This window comes from Stegodyphus dumicola, chromosome 7 (assembly GCF_044657685.1).
Source record: "Stegodyphus dumicola isolate Sdum_Otavi_A_Nest chromosome 7, ASM4465768v1".
Lineage (NCBI taxonomy): Eukaryota > Metazoa > Arthropoda > Arachnida > Araneae > Eresidae > Stegodyphus > Stegodyphus dumicola.
The window spans coordinates 25,246,182-25,268,232 of NC_140774.1; the positions used below are offsets into that span (position 1 = coordinate 25,246,182).

General features: G+C 35.3%; 1 protein-coding gene across 3 annotated transcripts in view; it reads right to left on the reverse strand.

The window, feature by feature from the left end:
• The window catches only part of LOC118201790 (uncharacterized), a 46,321-nt gene extending 24,515 nt beyond the window's left edge, over nucleotides 1–21,806 (reverse strand). For 2 of the 3 annotated variants that reach the window (XM_085819984.1, XM_085819983.1), the window contains exons 1-2: nucleotides 21,253–21,409; nucleotides 17,524–17,649 (exon numbers count right to left, since the gene is read on the reverse strand). In XM_085819984.1, coding sequence (XP_085676110.1) covers nucleotides 17,524–17,649; nucleotides 21,253–21,331 — 205 coding nt within the window. In that variant the 5' untranslated portion in view covers nucleotides 21,332–21,409. Of the gene's footprint in view, nucleotides 1–17,523; nucleotides 17,650–21,252; nucleotides 21,410–21,679 lie in introns of those variants that run through there. The other variant, XM_085819985.1, reaches the window with a different exon arrangement.
• Between the last annotated feature and the right edge of the window lie 245 nt (nucleotides 21,807–22,051).

Here is a 22,051-nt window from a genome sequence, read left to right on the forward strand (position 1 = left end):
ATGTATGCGATAGGGCTTGAAAACTAATTTTGATTGACCTTTCTTTTCTTTATGAATGACGAATATCTGTTTGCCATACACGTGATCAAATAGGGAATAAGTGTTTAATCCGTAAGATTATAAGTATTGATTAACATTTCATATAACTACTTTTAATTAAAGCTTTCTAAGAGCAACCCCCTTAATTTTGACTCGCAGCTTTTAATTTTAGACTAGGATATGAGCATAGAATCTACCTTTAAACAATGGGATTTTTTTTTTTTTTAAACACTGTGGCATGACAGTGCCTAGTAATAATAGTTTTAGCGTCACTAAGAATCATTTTCTGGATTCTCATATTGATTTTTTTCCAAAAGATATTAAAAGCTGCGATTGACGAGTATGAGCAATGCATAATACATACATATATAACGTAAGCATACCATAAAGAAAAATGAACCCCAACAAAAGCTGATCGACTGCTATTAAACTCTAAAAAGGGGTTTATCAGAGGGAAAATGCCAATTAAAATCAATTAAATTCCATTTAATTGATTTTAATTATTTATTTACTGTATCGATTTATTATTAATTCTAATGGATTGGAATATTTGAATATGAATTAGCTGAATATTTAAGAAAAATATTATGACTGCGAGAATAGGAAAAAAAAACATTTTTTGAATATTTACTTTCCTATAGAATGCAGATAAATTCATTTTTACTCAATGAAAATCAAAATTTAGTAGCTAATTAATCTGTCCTGTATCAAGCACTTTAGTTCAGTGATCCGTATTAATGTGCGCTTTTTTTTAAAAAAATTTAAATGTTTCAAGAATAATTAGAAAAGGGCATAACTCTCTTCTTACTCTTAAATTCTTCAATAAAAAAACTGCATTTTCAGCTATAACCAAGTGAAATAATTTTCTAAATATAATTCAAAGCATGAAAAATAAGGTACATAAACAGCTTGGAAATGGAACTAGCATTGAGATTCTCTTTAAGAAATATGTTGAAGCTTAGCAGAAAGTCTACGAAATGAAGTAATTCCGTAAAATATTTTCTCTTTATGATTAAATTGCACTCAATTATACTTTATAAACGACATGTAAATACTATTTAATGTATATGTGTGGATGTGTGTGTGTGTAGCTCACTAGCGGCTGAGCTGTAAAACCTGGCAGGTCGATCCGGGGTTCGAATCCGGATCGACGGGGATGGCTGTATTGGCGTTTTCGAGGTTTTCCCCACGTGTAACGCGCATAAGAGCCAGTTTTGCTTAGAAAGTTCTCCACGAGGCACCCTTACCCTTAGGCAAATAACAGCCGAATGCTTTGCTATAATCAAAGAAACCAGACCAAACAATAGATATAAGTAGCTTAAAACTGCTATATTTTACGTATACTTATCAAGTAATATTTCAATATATATAATGATTAAAAGAAAGGAAAAGTAGGATCCTAACTGATTGTATATAATGTAATCCCTATGGAGGCCCTAACAATTCTTTCTCACTTAAAGTCGTAACCCAAAAAGAGAACAAATTAAACTTCAGATACGTATACAATACTGAATCTAATACAAAAAATACAAAATATAAAAATAAATTATATATGTACGAAACCTAACTAACCATTTATATTGATATTACGTAAATATACGTATGGTAATGAACATTGTATAATAAAGATATTTTATACCTTGTTCTATATTTGATTCCATTTATATATACCTATACATAGATATATATAATTTAAGGATTCCATTTAAGGATTATAGCAGTAGTTAATACTACTACATATAAAACACAAAAGTGCATCAATAATGTATCTTTCAGTATTATTTAACTTCCTTCTTAAGAATTTTCTGCATTATAGTTTGCGTTATTTTATTCTAAGTCTCAAATAAAAACAATTATTGTTTATATGCCATTAGAAAATTAACCAAAAAGCAGCGACCACAATGTAATTGAGAAACAGTCCTTAGCCGTGAAAAGGTTGAAAGCCATTCGGTTATGACTATTATCTCACATACTCAGCTACTTCGCATACATGGAACATAGCATTCGAAATGAAAAACTCAATATTTACTACAAATTCATTCGTGTAACAAATATCTGTCTTTATACACCTATGGCTTTAAAAAAAGATGTTATTTATCTTACAGTTTATCATTAAGTAATACATTTTCATTGTACAAAATTGCATTCATTCGAAGAATTCAATTTGTATTTTCCTCTGTATAAAACTGAATGTAGAGAAGTTAGATGTTTAAACGACCCCCAAGACCCCGAGCAAGATTACTCCCTACTTTTCAGCCCTCCTGTGAAAAAAGGGGTTCTAAATTTACGACCTGACCGCATATAAGGGTATTTCGCTTCACTAGCTAATTCGATATTTAGGGGCCAACTACTTAGAACTGTGATAGTTTCGGCTATATCTCTTAAGCATTAGTTAAGTTCTTATTTATTACTTTTGAGTTCAAGCCCAAGTGGAATCTTTGCTCTACGCTCTGAGAAAGGGGCCAACTGTTCATTTTTATTTTGAGCAATAAAGGGTAATTAATCCTTCTCGAGTCTCACGTTTCTGTTATTGAACTTATTAATTTATAGCGATTAGTCGTTTAGCTGTTCACTAGGTTTCGCCTGGGACTTTTAAGTCCCAATCTCATTATGTTTCGGCTACGCGGGACTTGACGTCGAAAGGCACAATTCCAAGAAACCCACATAGCTAGGTTAGCATTTTCACTTACTACAAAGACTTAAACGACAAACACTAATCGATTATCGCTCAGATTGGGATCAAGTGATGCTTCAGAAGTCGATTGGTTTCGTCTGATTGGTTGTCTCTACCCGGGACAGTGGTCCAGCCGAGACATTTTCGGTTAGGTTTGAAAAAAATCGGCCTCCAGAATCTCGTTTTTCAGAAAAGTCCCGTCTAGTCGGGACTGTAGCCAAGTGTAATAACCTCTTTACGTATCAGGTCCGGTTACGGTATACATAAAGGGATCAATTACATAAAGGGATCAATTATAGTACCAATTATTACATAAAGGGATCAATTACAGTAATACAGGAACTCGATCAAGCCAAATGGCTGCCAGATTTGATTACTTATGGCGACAAAAATTAGTCGTCAAAACCATCGCCAGCATGGCGGTGTATTGCCAGTTTAGAAGGATAAGCCTTTACCGGAATGTTAAATAAACTTGCCCCTGTAATCTTATTTTTTCGGCAGAACTTCGTTTCTTCAGATTTTCCCGTTACATTATACAAAAGATACTATAATTTCACAAAAATTATTAACATATACATAAAATAATTTTTATGAAAATATTACGTACATTCTTAACAATGGTAGCCTTTTCTTGTACATGAGAATAAAAAGAACATTTACAGAAGGCCGAAAATTTTCCTCTGATAGTGAACCAGCACGCCCATACCATAATACTCTATTCTTTACATTCATTATTCACTGCATAATTTCAAATTATTATTATGTGTTTCACTTTTGAAATTATGTTACTCATATTTAATATTACAATTATTCAATTCCTTAAAATCATTAATGTTTCTAAGTCAGAAATTATAATTTAGAATTTAATTCAGAATTATTTCATTGTTAACTTCATATTTCATACTGATCTCATTCTCAATTCAAAAGGTTTAACAGCGACTTAAAATTAATTACAATTATTATTACATTAAATTTTAATAACTTCCTCTAACTGAATTGTTAGAAACTTTCTTTAATTTGTTACTGAATTCGTTCAACATAATCACTAAAAAATTAAATTTATAATATCCCAAAATTTTAATCCGTCACTTTCATAAATACAGCATTTCGTATTCAAAACTGAAAACAGCAATAATTCAGTTTTTTTTTCTTATTCTATAAACCATTTTAATTGCAGTTATTAATGAATAAATAAATTAATTACTTCATTGTTATGAAAAACCTTTGACGGAAATTCTAAACGTATACTGTTTTAAAATATTTTGTAATTATGTACTTGAATTTTATGTGACGTAAGCGTAAAGAACATAATATTTAATAAATTAGGTTAAACTCGCAAAAAAGAAAACAAATATATAAAAAAGTGTTATGCCAATAAATAACACTGCCTCGGAAATTTTAAACGTACACTGCTATGCTGCTTTTAAAAATTTTGCGCTTGTAGCCTAAAGGTAAAGTGACCACACGTCCCGATTTTGGCGGGACAGTCCCGCTTTTTGGAGGGAGTCCCGCCGGTTTTTAAAAATGTCCTGCTTTTTAGGAAACATCTGCATATAAATAACAAATACATAAATTAAAAAAAAAAGACATAAAGTGCATGCAGAGTAAACTAAATTAGGCAACGTAACGAGTTAGATTTACTCGGTGGTGTTCGATCATTGTCGTTACATCTCGTCAGAAATGTAACGACAATGATCGACAAGGTCGTTACATCTCGTCGTATTGTTAACGGAGGAACAGCTAGCATTAGCTGAAGGGCTATTTGCTTTCCACACCATAAACCACAATCAAAGTTTCAGATCAATTGATTGTACGTCGTAAATGATCAAAACATTGTACGACAAAAAATTTGCACGTGCAAGGACAAAAACCAAAGCAATTATTTGTAATGTTTTTTCACTATATTCGTTTTCACAACTGCAGAAAGAATTAGATTTAAATGCACATTTATAACCATATGTTATGATGCTTCCATCCAAATATTATCCAAATATTTAAAACTATTTCCCACAATTGTTAGACTTTTTGATCCAGAAACAGGAATTGAAATTAGAATATTAAATTTTATTTCATTGCCGGGTGAAACTTCATAAATAATTTTTGATTCAATAAGTACTACTTAAAAAAAATAATTTGAAGAATAAAATTATTGCCTATTGTTAGGATAACACTAACGAAAATTTTGGTGGAAAAGCTAGAAAGAGGCATCAATAACGTTTTCAGAAAACTTAAAGAACATTTGAACCAAAAAATTATTAGAGTAGGTTGTGCAGCGTATATTCTACACAATACTGTTCAAACAGCATCTGACTTATTTCCAGTGGATCTTAAGAATATTATTGCAAAAATTTACTCGTATTTTTATATATATACTTTGCGCGTTGAAAGTTTGAAGGACTTATGTGAAAGCGCAGAAATCAAATATAAAAGAATTGGGTTACATTAAAAAAGGAGATTTTATGGGAATATGTGGAAAAAATCTTTTTAATATAATAGTAACCATTTTCCGAAAAATAATACTTGCGAAAATGATCTCTTTGATAACGTGTCGTTGGTAAAAAGATATGTTACTGAAGAAAAAATTAAATGTTGGTTGTCTGCAAATGTGGAAACGGACAAAAAAATGGACGGAGTTATTCCACTATTTTAAACAGAATAATATTCCTTATGAAAATATTTTGAAAATTGTAGAACACGCGCTCTCCCTTCCAGGAAGAAATGCAGCAACAGGACCTATTTTTTCTAGTATCAATCAAATATGGTAAAATCTGTATTAAGGGTAAAATATAATTTGATAAATTCAAGTAAGAAATTTCACGACATTTTAATAAATGATCCGAATGTATTGCAAAGTATTCATTCGGATAAGAAATCTGACCGTAAAAGAAAAATCATAATTTTTTTAATAAAATTTTAAATTAATTAAAAAGCATAATATTCAAATTATCGTTTTTACAAATATTTTTATAGTTAACAATAGTTAATAATAAATATATTTTTGTACATTTATAGACAAGCATATGAATGCATACAATAAAATGTATTCTTTTTGGAATTACTGGTCTGCTTTTATAACAACATTACAATTCTCATTTCATTTCATTTGTCCCGCTTTGTCTCAATGAAAATGTGATCACTTTACCTAAGGGCGAAGCAGCGATTTTTAATGATAAAGATAAAAAGACCCCCCCCCCAAAAAAAAATGGTTACCTGCAGCGCTGAGCAAGACCATAAAAAATCATTTGACGCAACGTTAAATCTGAATCCTTTCAGATTTTTTTTCTTTTCATGTTAAACATAATTTAATCTATACTTTCAAACTGTTAGAGAATAAGTCTTGAACTTTTTTCTTAATGAAGAACATCGGTTATGAATAATTCATTAAATGAAATAGCCCAAGTAATAAATATTAATACGAGGTTGAACGGCCTCTTGTAAGTTTATATTGAAAACGGAAATGGACGAAAAACATCTGGCCAGGCATTTTAAATCAATTTATTATAAACACTCTGCCAGGGATTTTTGTATTATTTGCAGATTAATGACACAGTTTTAAAACATTTATTAAACTGGTAGATCATTATTCAGCACACACACTCTCTCCACCCCCATACACACACTTCTGGATATTTGTTCTACAAGAGAAGATTTGAAAAGATAACTGAAAAAAATTCCATATTATGTTGCATTGCAATACAATACATTTTGGCCGCCCAGACGGTATAGTGGTTAGGAGAGTAAACCGCTGAATTGGTTTCCGACCCAGGTATAGATATATTCCATGCAGAATTGGTTACCAATTCAGCGGGAGTTAACCACTAGCTGCCAGGCCGCAGCCCTGGGCAGCCCCGGCTGAGCAGACGACATTTATAAAATGCAAAAAAGAAATATACATGTGCACACAAGGCACTTGAAGAAGAGTACAATCAAAATATATGTATATACATATAAATACCAACACACTTCCATACATATATATTCCGAAACAAATAAAAGTATTCATACTCTCGCTCATATTCATATATACATCTATAACATATATGTTATTACGATAGTTAAAGTTTACATGAAGTATGCGTGATCCTAGTATAAATTAGGTACCATAAATAAATGATATAAACATGTACAGATAAAGTACATTCTAATACAGTACAAACTTTGTGTATGAAAACCTGGCACAGCATAAATATTAAATATTGAACATTCATATCACATACTCTGCTGCTGACATATTGAACTAGCTTATATAGTTCTAACGTGCATACTGCTATGCTTTGCAGAGCAAGTAATCTGCCTTCAGGTTAATAAATGTGCCAGTTCAAGAAGAGTTAATGCCATACTGTAGGTGCGATGTCTATTTCTAAGACTATGTGCTTAGAAATGGCATTGTTAGAATTTAATGTGTGTTAGATACGACTCAAGTTTGCACTTTATGGCTATTATCTTCCAGCGTCAGAAGAGTAATTGCTAGTACAGTAGTCAGTTATTATTTCCAGTTTCCCTGGGCAACAGTAATCTGGCTCCTGGTTGCTTGAGGCTGTTAAGTGCTGTGTGTGGGCAGGCGAACACAAAATGGTCTGGTTGACCCTCCTCCCCACATTCGCAGTTACCATTATCTCTCAAGCAAAGCGGAAGAGGTATGAAGGGAAGGGCGCATGACCAGTGAGGAAATACATCATGTACTTGCTATTAGTTTGGATTGTTGTCTTGACCTTGGGAATTAGATTGTATACAAGTCTCCCTGTGGAGGCTTGATCCCAACGTTCTTCCCATATTCTTAGGAGCTGATGGAATGTCCGACTCTTTAGGTTGGAGACTGGCCAAGGGTCGGGACTTCTCGCAAAGTGGATGAATCCGCTGCTTCCTTTGCGACAACATCTGCTCTCTCATTTCCTTCTATTTCCGTATGAGCGGGCACCCAGATGAATGAGGGTCTTTGCGAAGCAGGCATGTGGGTTAGAATGTCTCTAATGCTTCTGACGATAGGGCTACGAGAACGAATTCCAGCTATCGCAGCGAGGCTTCAGGCTGAGTCTGTGTAGATGATATTGGGCATTGTGGGATTATTCTTCAGGTGGAGAAGAGCTGCTCTGATAGCTATGAGCTCCGTCTGAAAGACAGAGTTTTCAAAAGCGAGCTTTCTTTTCCACTCATACGTTAAAGCTCCTCCAGAAAAAGTATACAGAATCCGCTTCCCGTCCCCCCTGGAGTTTTAGAGCCATCAGTGAAAACACTATTTGCAAATTCCGCGTCCTGTGTTCTATTAAAGTAGATAGTGTCCACAAGGTTATTTTTAGCAAAGCGGCAGGGAGCTTGCGGTATGTGATGCTCATGGTGCGTCTTAGCCTGTTTACGTTAACCACTGCTGCCTCTCGTTCAACTAACAAGTCTAGAGGTGGCGTGCCTGAGATAATTTGTAGGGCTGCCGTGGACGTGGTACGATAAGCCTTGCAAATGAGAAGAAGCTGGTGTCGCTGTATAGAGAGTAGTGAACGTCTCATTTGGGAAGAGATGTTAGTTCCCCAAATAGCAGCGGCATACAAAATAATTCTTTCCCCACTGTTTTGTACCATATTCTAAGCAAGTGACATGGGATACCCCAATTTAAGGAGGTTGTTGATCGCATGGAAGTAGTCAGTCTGTTGATTCTTATCTTTAAAGAAGAGATGTGTGGTTACCAGGAAAGTCTATTATCTATATTACTACTCCTAGGTATTTAATTTTTTTTTTATTTTTTATTTTTTTTTACAAATGACGGGCATTTGCCTATAACGGCATTGGCCATTACTAAGGCCAGAAACGGTGACCATTTATTGTGGAGGCATCTAATAGGCGGCCACCGTTACCTCCTATGAAAGGACATACAATTTTACATCCATGCCTTCTCCGGGATTCGAACCCGGGCCTTTTGGCATCGTAGTCAGGCTCCCCTAACCACTATACCGTCTGGGCGGCTATTTATTTAAGTATTTTAACACATTTAATGAAGAACCCCAAGAGTTTAAGACAGGGGTTTCTACGTAATGGAGATTCTCGACTAATTATGAGTGTTTGTGTTTTAGGCACCGAGAGTTTAAGTTTATGTTCTCTCACCCAGTCAGCAAATAAATTAAGGCAATCATGAGTTCGCGTTTCAAGGTCGCTTCGACCTGCTACAATGAGTAAAAAGTCGTCTGCGTATGCTCAAAGCCTTACTCATCCTTTGTTTTTAAAGAGTGAAAAAACTGTGTTAGCAACTATGTTCCAAAGACGGGTCCAAGACAGGAACCTAGTGGTTAGGGTAGCCTGATTGCGACACCGAAGGGCTCGGGTTCGATTCGAAGGAGAAGGTATGTATGTAAAATTGTCTGTCCCTTCATAGGGGGCAACGCTGGCCGCCTATTAGTTGCCTCCACAAGAAAATGGTAACCACTTCTGGCCTTAATGGTGGCCAATGCCGTTATAGGCAAGTGCCCACCATTTGGGAAAATATATATATATAGAGAGAGAGAGAGAGAACTTGTTGATAAGAACAAACACTATTACTTTAATGCCTGGGATACAGTGCTATGAGGTATAGAAAAGAGATCTTACAGACCTATGTTCGACTTTTCATGGCGGCAAATAGTCCTGGATTCTTGTTAATGAACGACAACGCTAGTCCCCATAGGGCTGAGCTGGTCGATGATTACCTGGAAAAAGAAGATATTCGCCGCATGAAATGGCCAGCCAGATCTCCTGACCTGAAGCCTATTGAGCATGTTTGGGACGCTCTTGGGAGAGCAATTTCATCTTGACATCTCCCTCTGAGAACTATTCCGGAGATCACAACTGTCTTGCTGCAGGAGTGGGATCGACTGCAACAGGGACTGCTCAACTGCCTCCTGTCCATTATGCTGTCATGCTACGCGATCTGACTGGCTGTGAGAGGGTTGATTCTTTTTTCCTACTCATTTTAGACTACGTTGTTATACTCATTTCGATATAACAACGTGGGGATCATACCCCGTATTAGACTCATTTTCAGTTCGATATAACTACGTGATTTTTACACATCCCTGCACGATGTGCTTTACTGACAATCATGCGTACATAAAATGACTTTTGAATGGTACACATCTTTCTCTGTTGTAAATGTATATTCATACCAAATTTCATTAAAATATGTCCATTAGTTTTTCAGTAAGTTAACATAACGTGCAAATTCTCTTAATTTTGCACCTAAGTGTATTAATCTTTTCCTATACTCATTGCGAAAGTGATTTTCCCGCCTTCTTGAGAAATGAGCGATGTCCTCTTACTTCGGTTAGAGATCGAGGTTCCTAATATGGAGTCATTTTGAAATCGAGCTTCAGAAAAGGACAGAGGTGGGTGTTCACTTGCAGTATCTGTAATTAGACGGAGAGGTAAACAAAATTGATTGATTGTTTATTCCTTGGGAAAGACCATTGGATCACCACCTTCAAAAAGAGCTTCTTGAAACTCTAGTTTTCGAAGGTCGTCTTAGGAGTCCTGAAACTGTATAGTTTTCTGAACTAAACGCCCTGAAAATGTGTGTCTTCTTTTTTCACAGCAGCAATCAGTTATACTGTGTGTGGGTAGTAATAAATCCCAAAGCAAGGTATGCGAGTCAAGTATGGGAAGCACTATTATAAAATTTCTATGAAATTAGATTTATTCTAAGGCTGAGTTCATCATTCGAAATTATGTAGTAGTTTTTATATTTCTTAATTTCAGGAGAACATCATTGAGTTTGAGGAGAGGGAACTTCTTTACAAAAATATATTTCTATACCAGAATGTTGTCTATATATTATACATTAACAGCTTTAACCCGTTAAAATTCATAATCTTTGCATCATTAGAACATGTGCTACCACAATAGAAAGTAAAATACGTTTTATCTTTCACGCAGAGGTGTGTTGCCATTCGGAAAAGTGTAAAATGTTTAACTTCTGAGCTTAATTTATATATATTATTGGTCAACAAATTAAGCGATTTAAAAGTAAGGTACTCTTCTCTTGTCGAATTCAGAAATATATATACGTATGCATGTATATATGAATGTATAGTTCTTGTTAGTAAATATGTACGGACGAACGTATGTTTGTGTATACACGCACATGCATGAACACATCCATCCATACAAATGTGCATACCTACATATACTATTTCCGAATCCGATCCCGATAGCAGAAGAGTACCAAAAGCAATAAACGCAGTTTTTAATATTATATATATATTATTTTTTAATCTGACTGATTTAAATCAAAATGTACTCATGTTATTACTAACTTTAATTTTAAAGTTTGTCAAAGATTTTTCTAACGCTATATGGTACGTAATTGAGACATAATCCTTATTTACTACTTTTTAAAAAAATTTATAATCTTTTTCAAAGGCAAATCCTTTTTCGAAGTTTTATAATGCAATGTAAATACGTTAGATGTACTCGGACTCGTGCTAATAATTTGTGAGGAAATTCTTCTGTTTTCATTATGTTCATTCCATCTAGTCTATTTTATATCTTGTGATAATATCGCTTTAAGCTCCTTAATTGATTTTTTCGTAGTTTTCTGAGAAAGATTCGTCAGGTTTTGTTGCATGGATAGAAAGGAAAAAAAAAATTACAACAGAAATACTATATATGATGTTGCTACAGAACGATTATTGTGTATCTTATCATAATTTTTTCTATAAATTCAAAAGTGACATATAAAACGAAGGAGGAAAGAAAGAAAATATGATAGGATTCAGATTTTAACATCGCACCAGAGAATTTGTTAAGTTTTTTATGCTCTCCCTGAGCATCGCAAGCTCCCAATCTTCTCTTGGACCCACTCTTGTTAATAGTCTTTTTTGTTTTAAAATCGCAAGCTCCCAATCTTCTCTTGGACCCACTCTTGTTAATAGTCTTTTTTGTTTTAAAAAAATCTTAGACTTATTACTTAAGACTTATTACTTAAGCATCCATCGCTCTTACGCCACATAAAATCACAAAATATTTCAAAACAGCATATCTTTAGAATTCCCGGCACAGCGTTAGTGGGCGTCATTTATTTTTTTATATTCGTTAAATTATTTCTTTGAAAACTAGCCTCTCTAGTGGCTATCCCCTTAAAAGAGTTATCATAAAAAAAGTATGTAATGATTTTTAATGAGTCCAACTAGTGTCATTTTGTAAAAATATTTGATACATCTACCTAGAACTTTCATGACAAAATTAAGAATTGTTTATTGCCTTTCGATCACTTGATCTGCTACTCAGTAAAGAAAGACTAAATTTGCAAGTTAATACCTTTACTAAATGATAACAGGCTCACATTGCTTTCAAACAGCTGAATTTGTGGAATAAAATTAAAATATAATGATTATAATTGAAATATATAATGATTTTAAAAATGCGTAGATGAAAACAGTGGAACTTTTAACAGCTTTACGATACTGCGTAGATGACCGAGAAGACGTAATTGAAGGTGAGTGGAAAGCATGCTGACGCAATTTAGAACAACGTATCTTGAAAAATCACAATCTTTATTTTTTTTTACGTAATCAAATCATCCTTTTTTCAGACCAGATGTTTCCTAATTATATTTGAATACAGAAGTTGCCTTTTTAAGCAAGTAAGCGGCAGCAGTATACACGAAAAGCATCTTGCTGGAAGGAGAGCTTATTGCGAAAAAAGGGGAGAGCGTTATAGAACTTAGAAAAAAGGGAGTCGGAAAAGTTTCAGTTCAGGGTTTGGGTTTACAATTAATTTGATCGAACAAGAGGCATTTCAATTAAAACGGTACGTAACATAGAAAAATCTGGAACCTGTGAGAAGAGATGAATTTAGAGGCAGATAATCAAATTTAGAATGTTAATTTTGAGGTCGCCAATTATTTTTTTGAAACAGCTGTCATAATTTGTTATATCTTATATGCCATCTTTCCGAGTGGCAACAGCGGCGTGCTGGACATAAAAATGTTTTATTTATGTAGAATAGCCACTTCTCGCTTTCAATCCCGAAGTCTGTTAAACAAAATTTCATTAAATTTGTATAATACATAAATTAAAAACAAATGTAAAATACGGGCTTCGAGAGGCTCATATTCGGGTGCTTACACGCATACAAACAGGTTCTTCAGCATTATTTTTCAATAATATTGCGAAAACATTGGTAATAATTGAAAAGTGATTCGGGAGACAAAAATTATATGGACAAAATGACAAGACTAATAGCACCCCTGGTGCTAAAAATGAAGCAACTGATATTTGAACTAAAAATAATGTAAACGTATATGAGAAAATCTGAACTAAAGAAATAAACTGAGCCATATTTCGTGTTCCGTATTTAGCTGTTATATAATAAGATGCAGTTTGTACTCTGAAATATAGAAAGCATTAAAAACTTTTTCTGCATTCCTGGCCTTTCGGATATATAATTAAAAGTAGTTGTCATATTAAAGAAATTGTACAACGATTACATAATCCTTTACAGCTCGTTAAAGAATTTATGTTTCTGTTGTAAGTCTAGAATAGTTGGAATGAAACGACTGATTAAATTACGAGGCGTATTCGGAAACTAAGTATCGTTTTGAAAAAAAAAAAGAGTAAAACAATTTTTTTGAATCCAGTTTTATTTTTACATGAAAATACATGTCTTAAACTATTTTTCACCTATGATCAAACACTTGTCAGCGGGTGACCAGTTTTTGTATACCATCGTCAAAGAGACTTCCCGCCAGTTTCGATAACCACGACTCCACAGCATTTTTCGTGTCATCGTCAGATCCAAAGCGCTTGCCACCAAGCTCGCGCTTCATGTGCAGGAACAAGTGATAGTCGGACGGCGCCAAGTCCGGGCTGTACGGCGGGTGATCGAACTGCTCCCAATGAAACTGTCGAATTAACGATTGAGTGACACTAGCAATATGGGGCCGAGCATTGTCATGGAACAACACAATTCCTTTACTGAGTATTCATCTTCGTTTGTTTTGAATGGCACGCCTTAGTTTTGTTAAAGTCTCACAATATCGTGCCGCATTAATGGTTTCACCTCTGGGGAGAAATTCAGTAAGCAAAACGCCTTTCCTATCCCAGAAGACAGTGCACATGATTTTTTGAGATGACATTGTCACTTTGAACTTTTGTTTTTTCGAAGAATGAGTGTGTCTCCACTCCATCGATTGTTGTTTCGATTCTGGTGTGAAATGACACACCCAAGTTTCATCACCTGTCACAATTTGGTTTAAAAAGTTTTCTCCCTCATCACTGTACCGCGTGAGAAATGTCAGGGCACTACCAAGTCGCTTTGTTTTGTGAACATCAGTGAGCATTTTTGGAACCCATCGGGAACACAGTTTGCGATAATTCAAGCGGTCAGACACAATGTCGAATAAAACAGTACGTGAAATTTGTGGAAATGCCTCTGAAAGAGTTGTCATTGTGAAGCGTCTGTTCTCATGAATTGCTTCATCAACTTTCCTTACCAAATCTTCGGTGACAACAGAAGGCCGACCACTCCGAGCCTCGGCGTGGACATTTGTTCGACCTGCATTAAACATTCTTACCCATTTTCTCACCATTCCATGACTTATCGCGTATTCACCGTAAACTTCTGTCACTTGACGATAAATTTCGGTCGGTTTAACATTCCTCGCGTTCAGAAATCTAATCACGGCACGAATCTCACAGTCAGCGGGAGAACTAATTGTCTAATTGAACTAATTGTTAAGCGGGAGAACATTTTGAATGTGCACAGCAAACTGAAAACACAACATAGAGCAACCAAAATGGCGACAATTGAAAGTCAGTGAACAAGAAAGACTAGTGCGCATGCGCGGGACGCCTACCACAGCGCTGCGACGGCGCTAGAATGGAACGGTACTTAGTTTCCGAATACGCTACGTACTATGATAAAGAAGCAGTATTTTTAGAGTATTATTAATTACTTTTAGGAAATACTTGGATCCAATGATATTACATTTAAGTGGACTCATCAAAATCCTTACAAATTTTTACTTCCTTGTACGAAGTATGCGAAAATTTTCGGGTGTCATATTTCAAAGAAAATATCTATTTTGACCCCTATCGAATGCAATTCAACAAAGTTTTTGCGGAACATCTGTACGTAAGGACAGAATAAAATCCTCTTTTCTCCCAAACGAGTTGCAAAAAGAATTTAAATAGATTCAGCAGAAATTTTTTTCGTGACGTACGTACGTACGCATATATATCTCGCATAACTCAAAAATGATTAGCTTCATAAAGTTGAAATTTTGTATATAGGACTGCTATAGCATAAGTTGTGCATCTCCCTTTTTGGTTGCTATCTACAGCACCAAAAGTATAATATATATATATATATATAATTTATCATTAGTTATCAAATTATTTATTAGTTATTTGATAAGTTATCAAATTTATTATTATTTATCATCAGAAAACTATTTAGTTGTGTTCTTAATAAACTTAATTTAAAGATCATCTTACTAGATTTATTTTGTTTATTACAGATCTTTTGGCCAAATTGGACTAATGTCTTTCTATTGATTTAGATTGTACTTGACTTGTGATCTGGCTCTGCAGAATACTAATTGGGTCCTTACTTGTAAGAATGACGAAACACTCTCGTTACTTTAGAGTTGTTAATCGATAGCAGATGGGTTTGTTCACCTTGACAAGTTAATTAATCTGCCGTCAATGACAACTTTTTCAATACTTAAAATATTTACTTTTGCTTTTGGTATTTTTGCTATTCAGGGTTTTTCTTTTTACTTTTTTTATGGTTCTTACTTCAATAGAAGTCTAGAAATACTAATTTAAAATAATAATTAAAATACTTAATAAAAAATTTATTTATTACAATAATTTTTGGTTTTAATTGAATTTCTGCTCCTTGGAGTTGGTATTAAAAAGTTTTCTAATGATAAATTATATGTTTATTACCTTGCAGCTTTAGCGCTTAGCGCAAGTTATGGGCTTATTAAATTACTCTTAATTACTTTATTTAGAATTTTCAATATATACGAGGGTTGGAACTTTAATAGTGGCAACTATTTATTTACAAGGAATACAAAAGTGATTCATGTCACCATGTTTTACAGTCCTCCAATATAGTCGCCAGCATTGTGTACAGCCGGTTTCCAACGATGTGGAAGTCGCAGAATACCTGTAGCAGCGCCTGTTTTGTTGATAGTTTGAATGGACCGGTCTACTGCCGTAAGAATCTCAGGAACAGTTTGGAAGCGAGTGCCACGAAGTGGTTCCTTCATCTTAGGAATTAAGTCATAGTCACAAGGGCTTAGATCTGGGGAGTATGGTGGATGGTAGAGCACTGCCCAGCCCCATCGCTTGAACAAATCAGTCACAACTTGCGCTGCATGCAGCCGAGCATTGTCATGCAAAATGAGAGGAGCGTTCTGCAGAAAGTGTCGCCGTTTTTTTCTCAAAGCTGGTCGGAGATTGTGCTCCAAAAATGAGAAGTAATACTGCGAAGTGACGGTCTGCTGTGGGGGAACGGTATGCGTTAGGATGACACCATCACAGTCGTACACGAGAATCACCATAACTTTCACATTGCTGGGGTTCTGACCAAATTTCGAACGTTGTGGTGACCCTTCAGTTCTGGCTGGTACGATCGGGCCCAAGTCTCATCCAGCATAATGATACGGCGTAAAAAAGCATCTCCTTCGCGTTCATAGCGCTCCGGGTGGGTTCAGGCACCATCGTATCATAGCCATTTCTGCATGTCCGTCAATTGATGTGGAACCCATCGTGAAGCAATTTTTCTCATGGACAGGCGTTCCTTCAGAATGTGCAACACAGTCGTATGCGCTAATCCTGTTTGTACGGCCAGCTGACGAATCGTTTGGCGGCGATCACTGTCCATTAGTGCGGCAACAGCTTGCACGTCTGCATCGCTGACACTCGGACGACCTGGCCGCAGCATGTCTGCCACGTTTTGGCGTCCTGCATTGAATGCTTTCACCCATCTTGCTACGGTTCTGTAAGGCAATGCAGATTCCCCGCAAGCCCTTGATGACACTGTCGTGCTGTACGACCTCTGGCACATTCAATTTTTATCCAACATCGTTGTTCTTGTTTTGAAAACATTCTGACAACACTTACTTTAGACCGCGAGCTAATACAAGCATTCGTTCTTCGCGTCACTCCGCATGCGCGTGACGTAGGCAGGACCAGTCTTTTTGCTGAGAGGTAAGGTAGGTATGTAGTTTACGTGTGGTATACGCGATTTCTTTGGTTTTGTTGCGTAGCGTTTTTTCAACTGTGTTGCCACTATTAAAGTTCCAACCCTCGTATATATATAGTCATTATGTTATTTTGAAGCAAGATCCGTGAAAAATGTGCAATGCCCTCGATGGGACTTAGACCTGGTCCTCTCGAAATGCGCTACCGTTACACCACAAAGGCAACAGAAAGTAGAGAGAAAATTATCTTATATACTCCCCGTTTTAAAGCACGACCGGAGATTAGGAGACCTAGTCGCCAAATCTTGATTGTGAAAAATCATCATCCAACACCTTTTAGTTCGGGCGCCACTGTAGAGTCATTAGGTTATTCTGAAGCAGAAGACGTATGCAGTGCCCTCGCCGGGACACGAACCTGGACCTCTCGAATACGCTATATGTATAATAACTTTTCTTGATTACAAGTCATCATCATATTTCTTCTGTAAAAAATCGAACTCCGCCAACGTGGTTGCGCTATACTTAAGTACTGTACGGAAAATCAGCCTTTGTTTTCTAAAACATATTTAACGGTTTCGTAAGTTAATTCACCTTTAACGATATTAATTTTTAAAGTTCTTAGTAAAACTAAGCTTACCTGCTCTTCCTCCTATTATGAGATATCTTCTGTGCCATTTTGCTTCAGTCACAAGTTGGTTCTGCATCCCGCATGTGTCAATTCTGAACGAACATGAGAATAAAGTTCTATCGCTGCAGAAACTTCCTGGAAGGCAGTTTCAAAATTAATTGATCAAAATTAGGGATGGAAAGGTAATAATACAATTAAATACTGTAAAATAGCTCCATTTTTTTTCACGTACATTATTAATCACTTATTTTAAAAAGTAGAGATTTTGAAGAAATGTCACGTTTCTCTATGCTTTCTCCAACTGCGAGAGGATTTAAATCAGGAGAATATGGAGGATGTTTGACAACTTCAGGGCAGTTATATAATAACCAGAGTTGGCATTGCGCCTTTTCGCCAATGCTCCCGCCCAGTGCGTGTGAACGGATTGCACCGCTTCTGGCGCCGGCCCTAATTAAACTAATGAACGTTAAAGGTTGTTTTTTTATTATTATCCTGATAGAACTTGCATTCCAAGTTTTCTTGCATATTCTTTCAGGATTTCATTCACATTATTTATACTCACCCATATTATTTTCTATAAAGACTATAATATATTCCATCCCAGAGGTAGCGAGTCATTCCGAAATAGTTATGCATCCATTCGCATGCTAAGTTTATAGGATTCAATTTTTTTATTTGGCTTTTGCCACATAACAATTTTTCCACTGGACCTAAGTGTACTAAATTGTGAGTCGTTTGCAAGTATAACATTGTTTTAATATAATAAATTTTTGCTTACCGCACAGATGCGAACGTTAAGCATGTTTTTTTGTTGGCATAGAATTCATTTCCTTCTTGCTGAACGCCCAGTGTATGATCCTTCTAACATTTTCAAGATTAACTTATAAGGTATTTCTCCCACTTCCCTAGCATGCTTTCGTGGTGTAGTGGTTCTGCACGCTGGGCCGGTATTCCAGAGGTCCGTGGTTCGATTCCCGGCGAAGGCGGTTGCTAATGTTTCCTCTCTGTGGCTCCCAAAAGCTCCTAACATCTCTACAAGTGGCGCCCGAACTAAAAGGGTTGTGGATGATGACTCTCCGCACCCAGGATTTGGCGACTAGGTCCCCTAAAACCCTAGTCGCCCTTTAAAAAGGGGAGTATATAAGGTATTTCTCCCACTTCCCTAGCGTGCCTTCGTGGTGTAACGGTAGCACGCTGGGCCGGTATTCCAGAGGTTCGTGGTTCGATTCCCGGCGAAGGCGGTTGCATATTTTTTATCTTTTCTGCTTCCAAAAATACCTAATGACTCTACAAACTTTTATTGCAAACTGTTCTTCTAAATCAGCTATCAATTTTGAAGCATAAATATTTGGGCTTTACTTGATTTTTACGATAAATCTTCGACTTCTTTCTATTAAGCTTAGAATGTGGTCCAGATTTAAGTTCATTTTCACCAATTCTACGCATTTTCTATGAGTTTATAATATTGATAGTTGAACGCTTTACATCAAGAATGGTTTGGTTTGGTTTACATCAAGAATTATGTTTCAAATAGTTTACCATCCCCCCCGGGGGTCGACGTACAGAACTTTGCGAAGTTACTGGCTAGGATCTGTACCTAGGCAGTCTCGGCCACGGGGGATAAAATTTACGAACTTGGTGGTTCTGAAGCCCCTGGGAAAGGTCACTTATTGGCCGGCCACTGGCATGTCCTGAGCGGTGTGGAACCGTAGCCAGAGGGCTTGGTTCTCCCCGGTTTGCTGGGTAACGGCCCACTGCGACGGGCTCGCCCATGCGACTGGTAGAAGCATTAGACGACCGGTGCTGCCTGGTGAATTCCAGGTGGTGCGCTGCTCCTCTGGAGAGTAATAGTGGAGGCTGAACCTCCATGACGTGCCCAAAGGGGGAAGACCTGTAGTGTGATTTAGTTCACGGGGCAGGGAAGCCTAAATTGTTATTAAATAGTTTACCATCAATAAGCGATGAATAGTTAAAATTCTAACAGAATCGGTCATTAATTTGTAGCATTTTGCCATGTTCACTTCATGTGTGGAACTGTTAATATCGTTTGCTAAACAAATAAATTACCTCCAAATTCAGACGATAATTTTTATGATGTATTTTCAATTAAAACAAAACATTCAGACAAGAAACTTCATCTGCCAAAGCATCTTAAGAAAAGTTTTGAGTGTCTGAGTTATTATGTGAGGTACCAACTAATACGTTTTGAATTAATTATTTTATTACAAGAAATATTTTGATGATATTTATTTTGTAACAAGCTAAGACTAAAATAGAGAAAAAATAGTGCACTAGAAAAATATTTAGATCCATGTTTGAATATTCAGTACAAAATCTATGCAAATAAATTTCAAAGCGTTCAATTTTAAGTGTCCGAAAACAAATGCGAGCCACTGTATATGGTAACGTCTGATATACCATTTTAAATTTAATTTAATTTCACAGAAATTTAATCCTAGTATTCGGTACACACGGGATTTGGAGACATTAGGATGGACCGAACAGATTATTTGTTTTGAAAAGGCAAATGAAAATTTAAAGTTTCCACTTAAATGATATCACGAATAAAGTATAAACAAAATTTGCAAAAATAAGTAAAAATAACTCCGGAAAATGGTCTGGAATTTCTAAGTAAATTCCCACTTTAATTAATCCATTAACTGATTTCCATTTTAATCATATCAGTCGTTGAAATAAAATAAATAGGTACGCATGGTATTTTGAAGTTCCGAAAAGTAGCATCTCTACTCCTTTGCAGATATAGTAATTAGCAGTCGGGTCTCTAATGAAGAACATTTAAAATTTTCTCTGCGTGGTAGATGAGAATATGAAAAAAATAAAACGAGCATGGGAAAATTAAACTTAAATGCCTAAATCATTGCATTTGCTATTCAAGTAATTCCAAATATTTTAGAATAAATAAAATGAAACTTAACGTTCCAAATACATACTTTCGATCAATTTAACAATAACAGTGGTTAAAGAATAAGTAAAATGACGTAAGATAAATAGAACTTAAATTTGGAAATTATTTCTGTTGCCATTTTAATGAAATCAGTTTCTGAAGAATAAATAAAATGACACGAGAAAATATTAATTTTCTAAACTATCGGAATTTAATAAAATTAGTTCTTAAGAACAAATAAAATGACCTGATGTCAATGGATTTCTAAAGTATTTGTGTTGCTATTTACAATAATACCAATTTCTGAAGAATAAATAAAACGAGCTGAAAAAATGGAATTCAAGTTTTTAAATAATTTGATAATTTATAATATCATTTATTGAAGACTATTTAAAATATGATATGGTAAAATGCAACATAAATTTCTAACCTTCTCTTTTGCCATTTTTAATAATATCTGCTATCGGAGAAATTAAAATGAATTACGGAATTGGAACTTAAATTTCTAAATAATTTATTTTGTTATTTTAATAGTATCTGCTATCAGGGAATAAAAATGAACTGCAAAAATAGAACTCAGATCATTTTTGCCGTTTCAGTAATTTTATTTAGTTTAGAATATATACAATGGAATTTAAATTTCTAAATCATTTCCATTGTCATTTTTAATAATACTAGCTGTAGCCAAAATTTAGAATTCAAAAATATACATTTTCTCCATTTTAAAACATATACTTTTATTATGGAACTTATTTCCCTTACTTAAATGCTAAACATTCCATTTTATTTACATTTTCCAAAGTTTTAAACGTTATCAAAAAAGGCTTTCTTACCTTGTGGGAAAACCGTCAAGAATAAGAAAAAAAACCCGCAAAGTGCCTCCTGATTAAATGACGTCCAACAATTAAACATTTTTTTACGCTTTTATGATTTACGCATGTAAAAAAATCCTTTCTGACGGCGCACGTTTTATTGACTTGTTATCTTATCTTCGCGGAGGATGCATCTGGTCATTTTCTCGTCATTGATTCTTGCAGAAGTGGGCGGATTTCAATGACTGTGCTCCCCCCTCCACTCTTACTTTTTAGAATGAAATCCGCATTACTCAAAAACGGACTTTGTTGACGTGGGCCTACATTTTATTCACAGCTTGATAGGTATAATGAGCAAGGACAACCGCATTTGTACAACCAAAATGGTCAAAGTTACTTCATATCCCTTAAAAAAAAAAAAAAAAAAGCCTTATTCGAAACTACTTACTAAAGCCACTTTCAATAATTACATCTTCTCAACGGATCCAAATGATACTCTTCCTTCTGAAGATGCGAAAGTTGTCAAACAGTAAGTTTGCATCTTGAATCACCTTTTCCGCCTATCGATGGAACTCTCTTACCTCAGCATAAAAAAGTTTTTCTTATGCATCATTCTTTTAAGTAAGTCAAGGCCTAAGTGCTCACCTTTTTAGAAATGACTTTAGTCAGAGATTTATTACATAAACTCACTCAGCAGAATCTGGTTTATCCGAACTAATTGCGTAGCACAGCCATTTCGTCATTTTATTTTCTTCTGGCTAAGTCATAATCAGTTTCACCCCCCCCCTTCCAAAAAGCGTAAATTTCACATTTTTGCGCG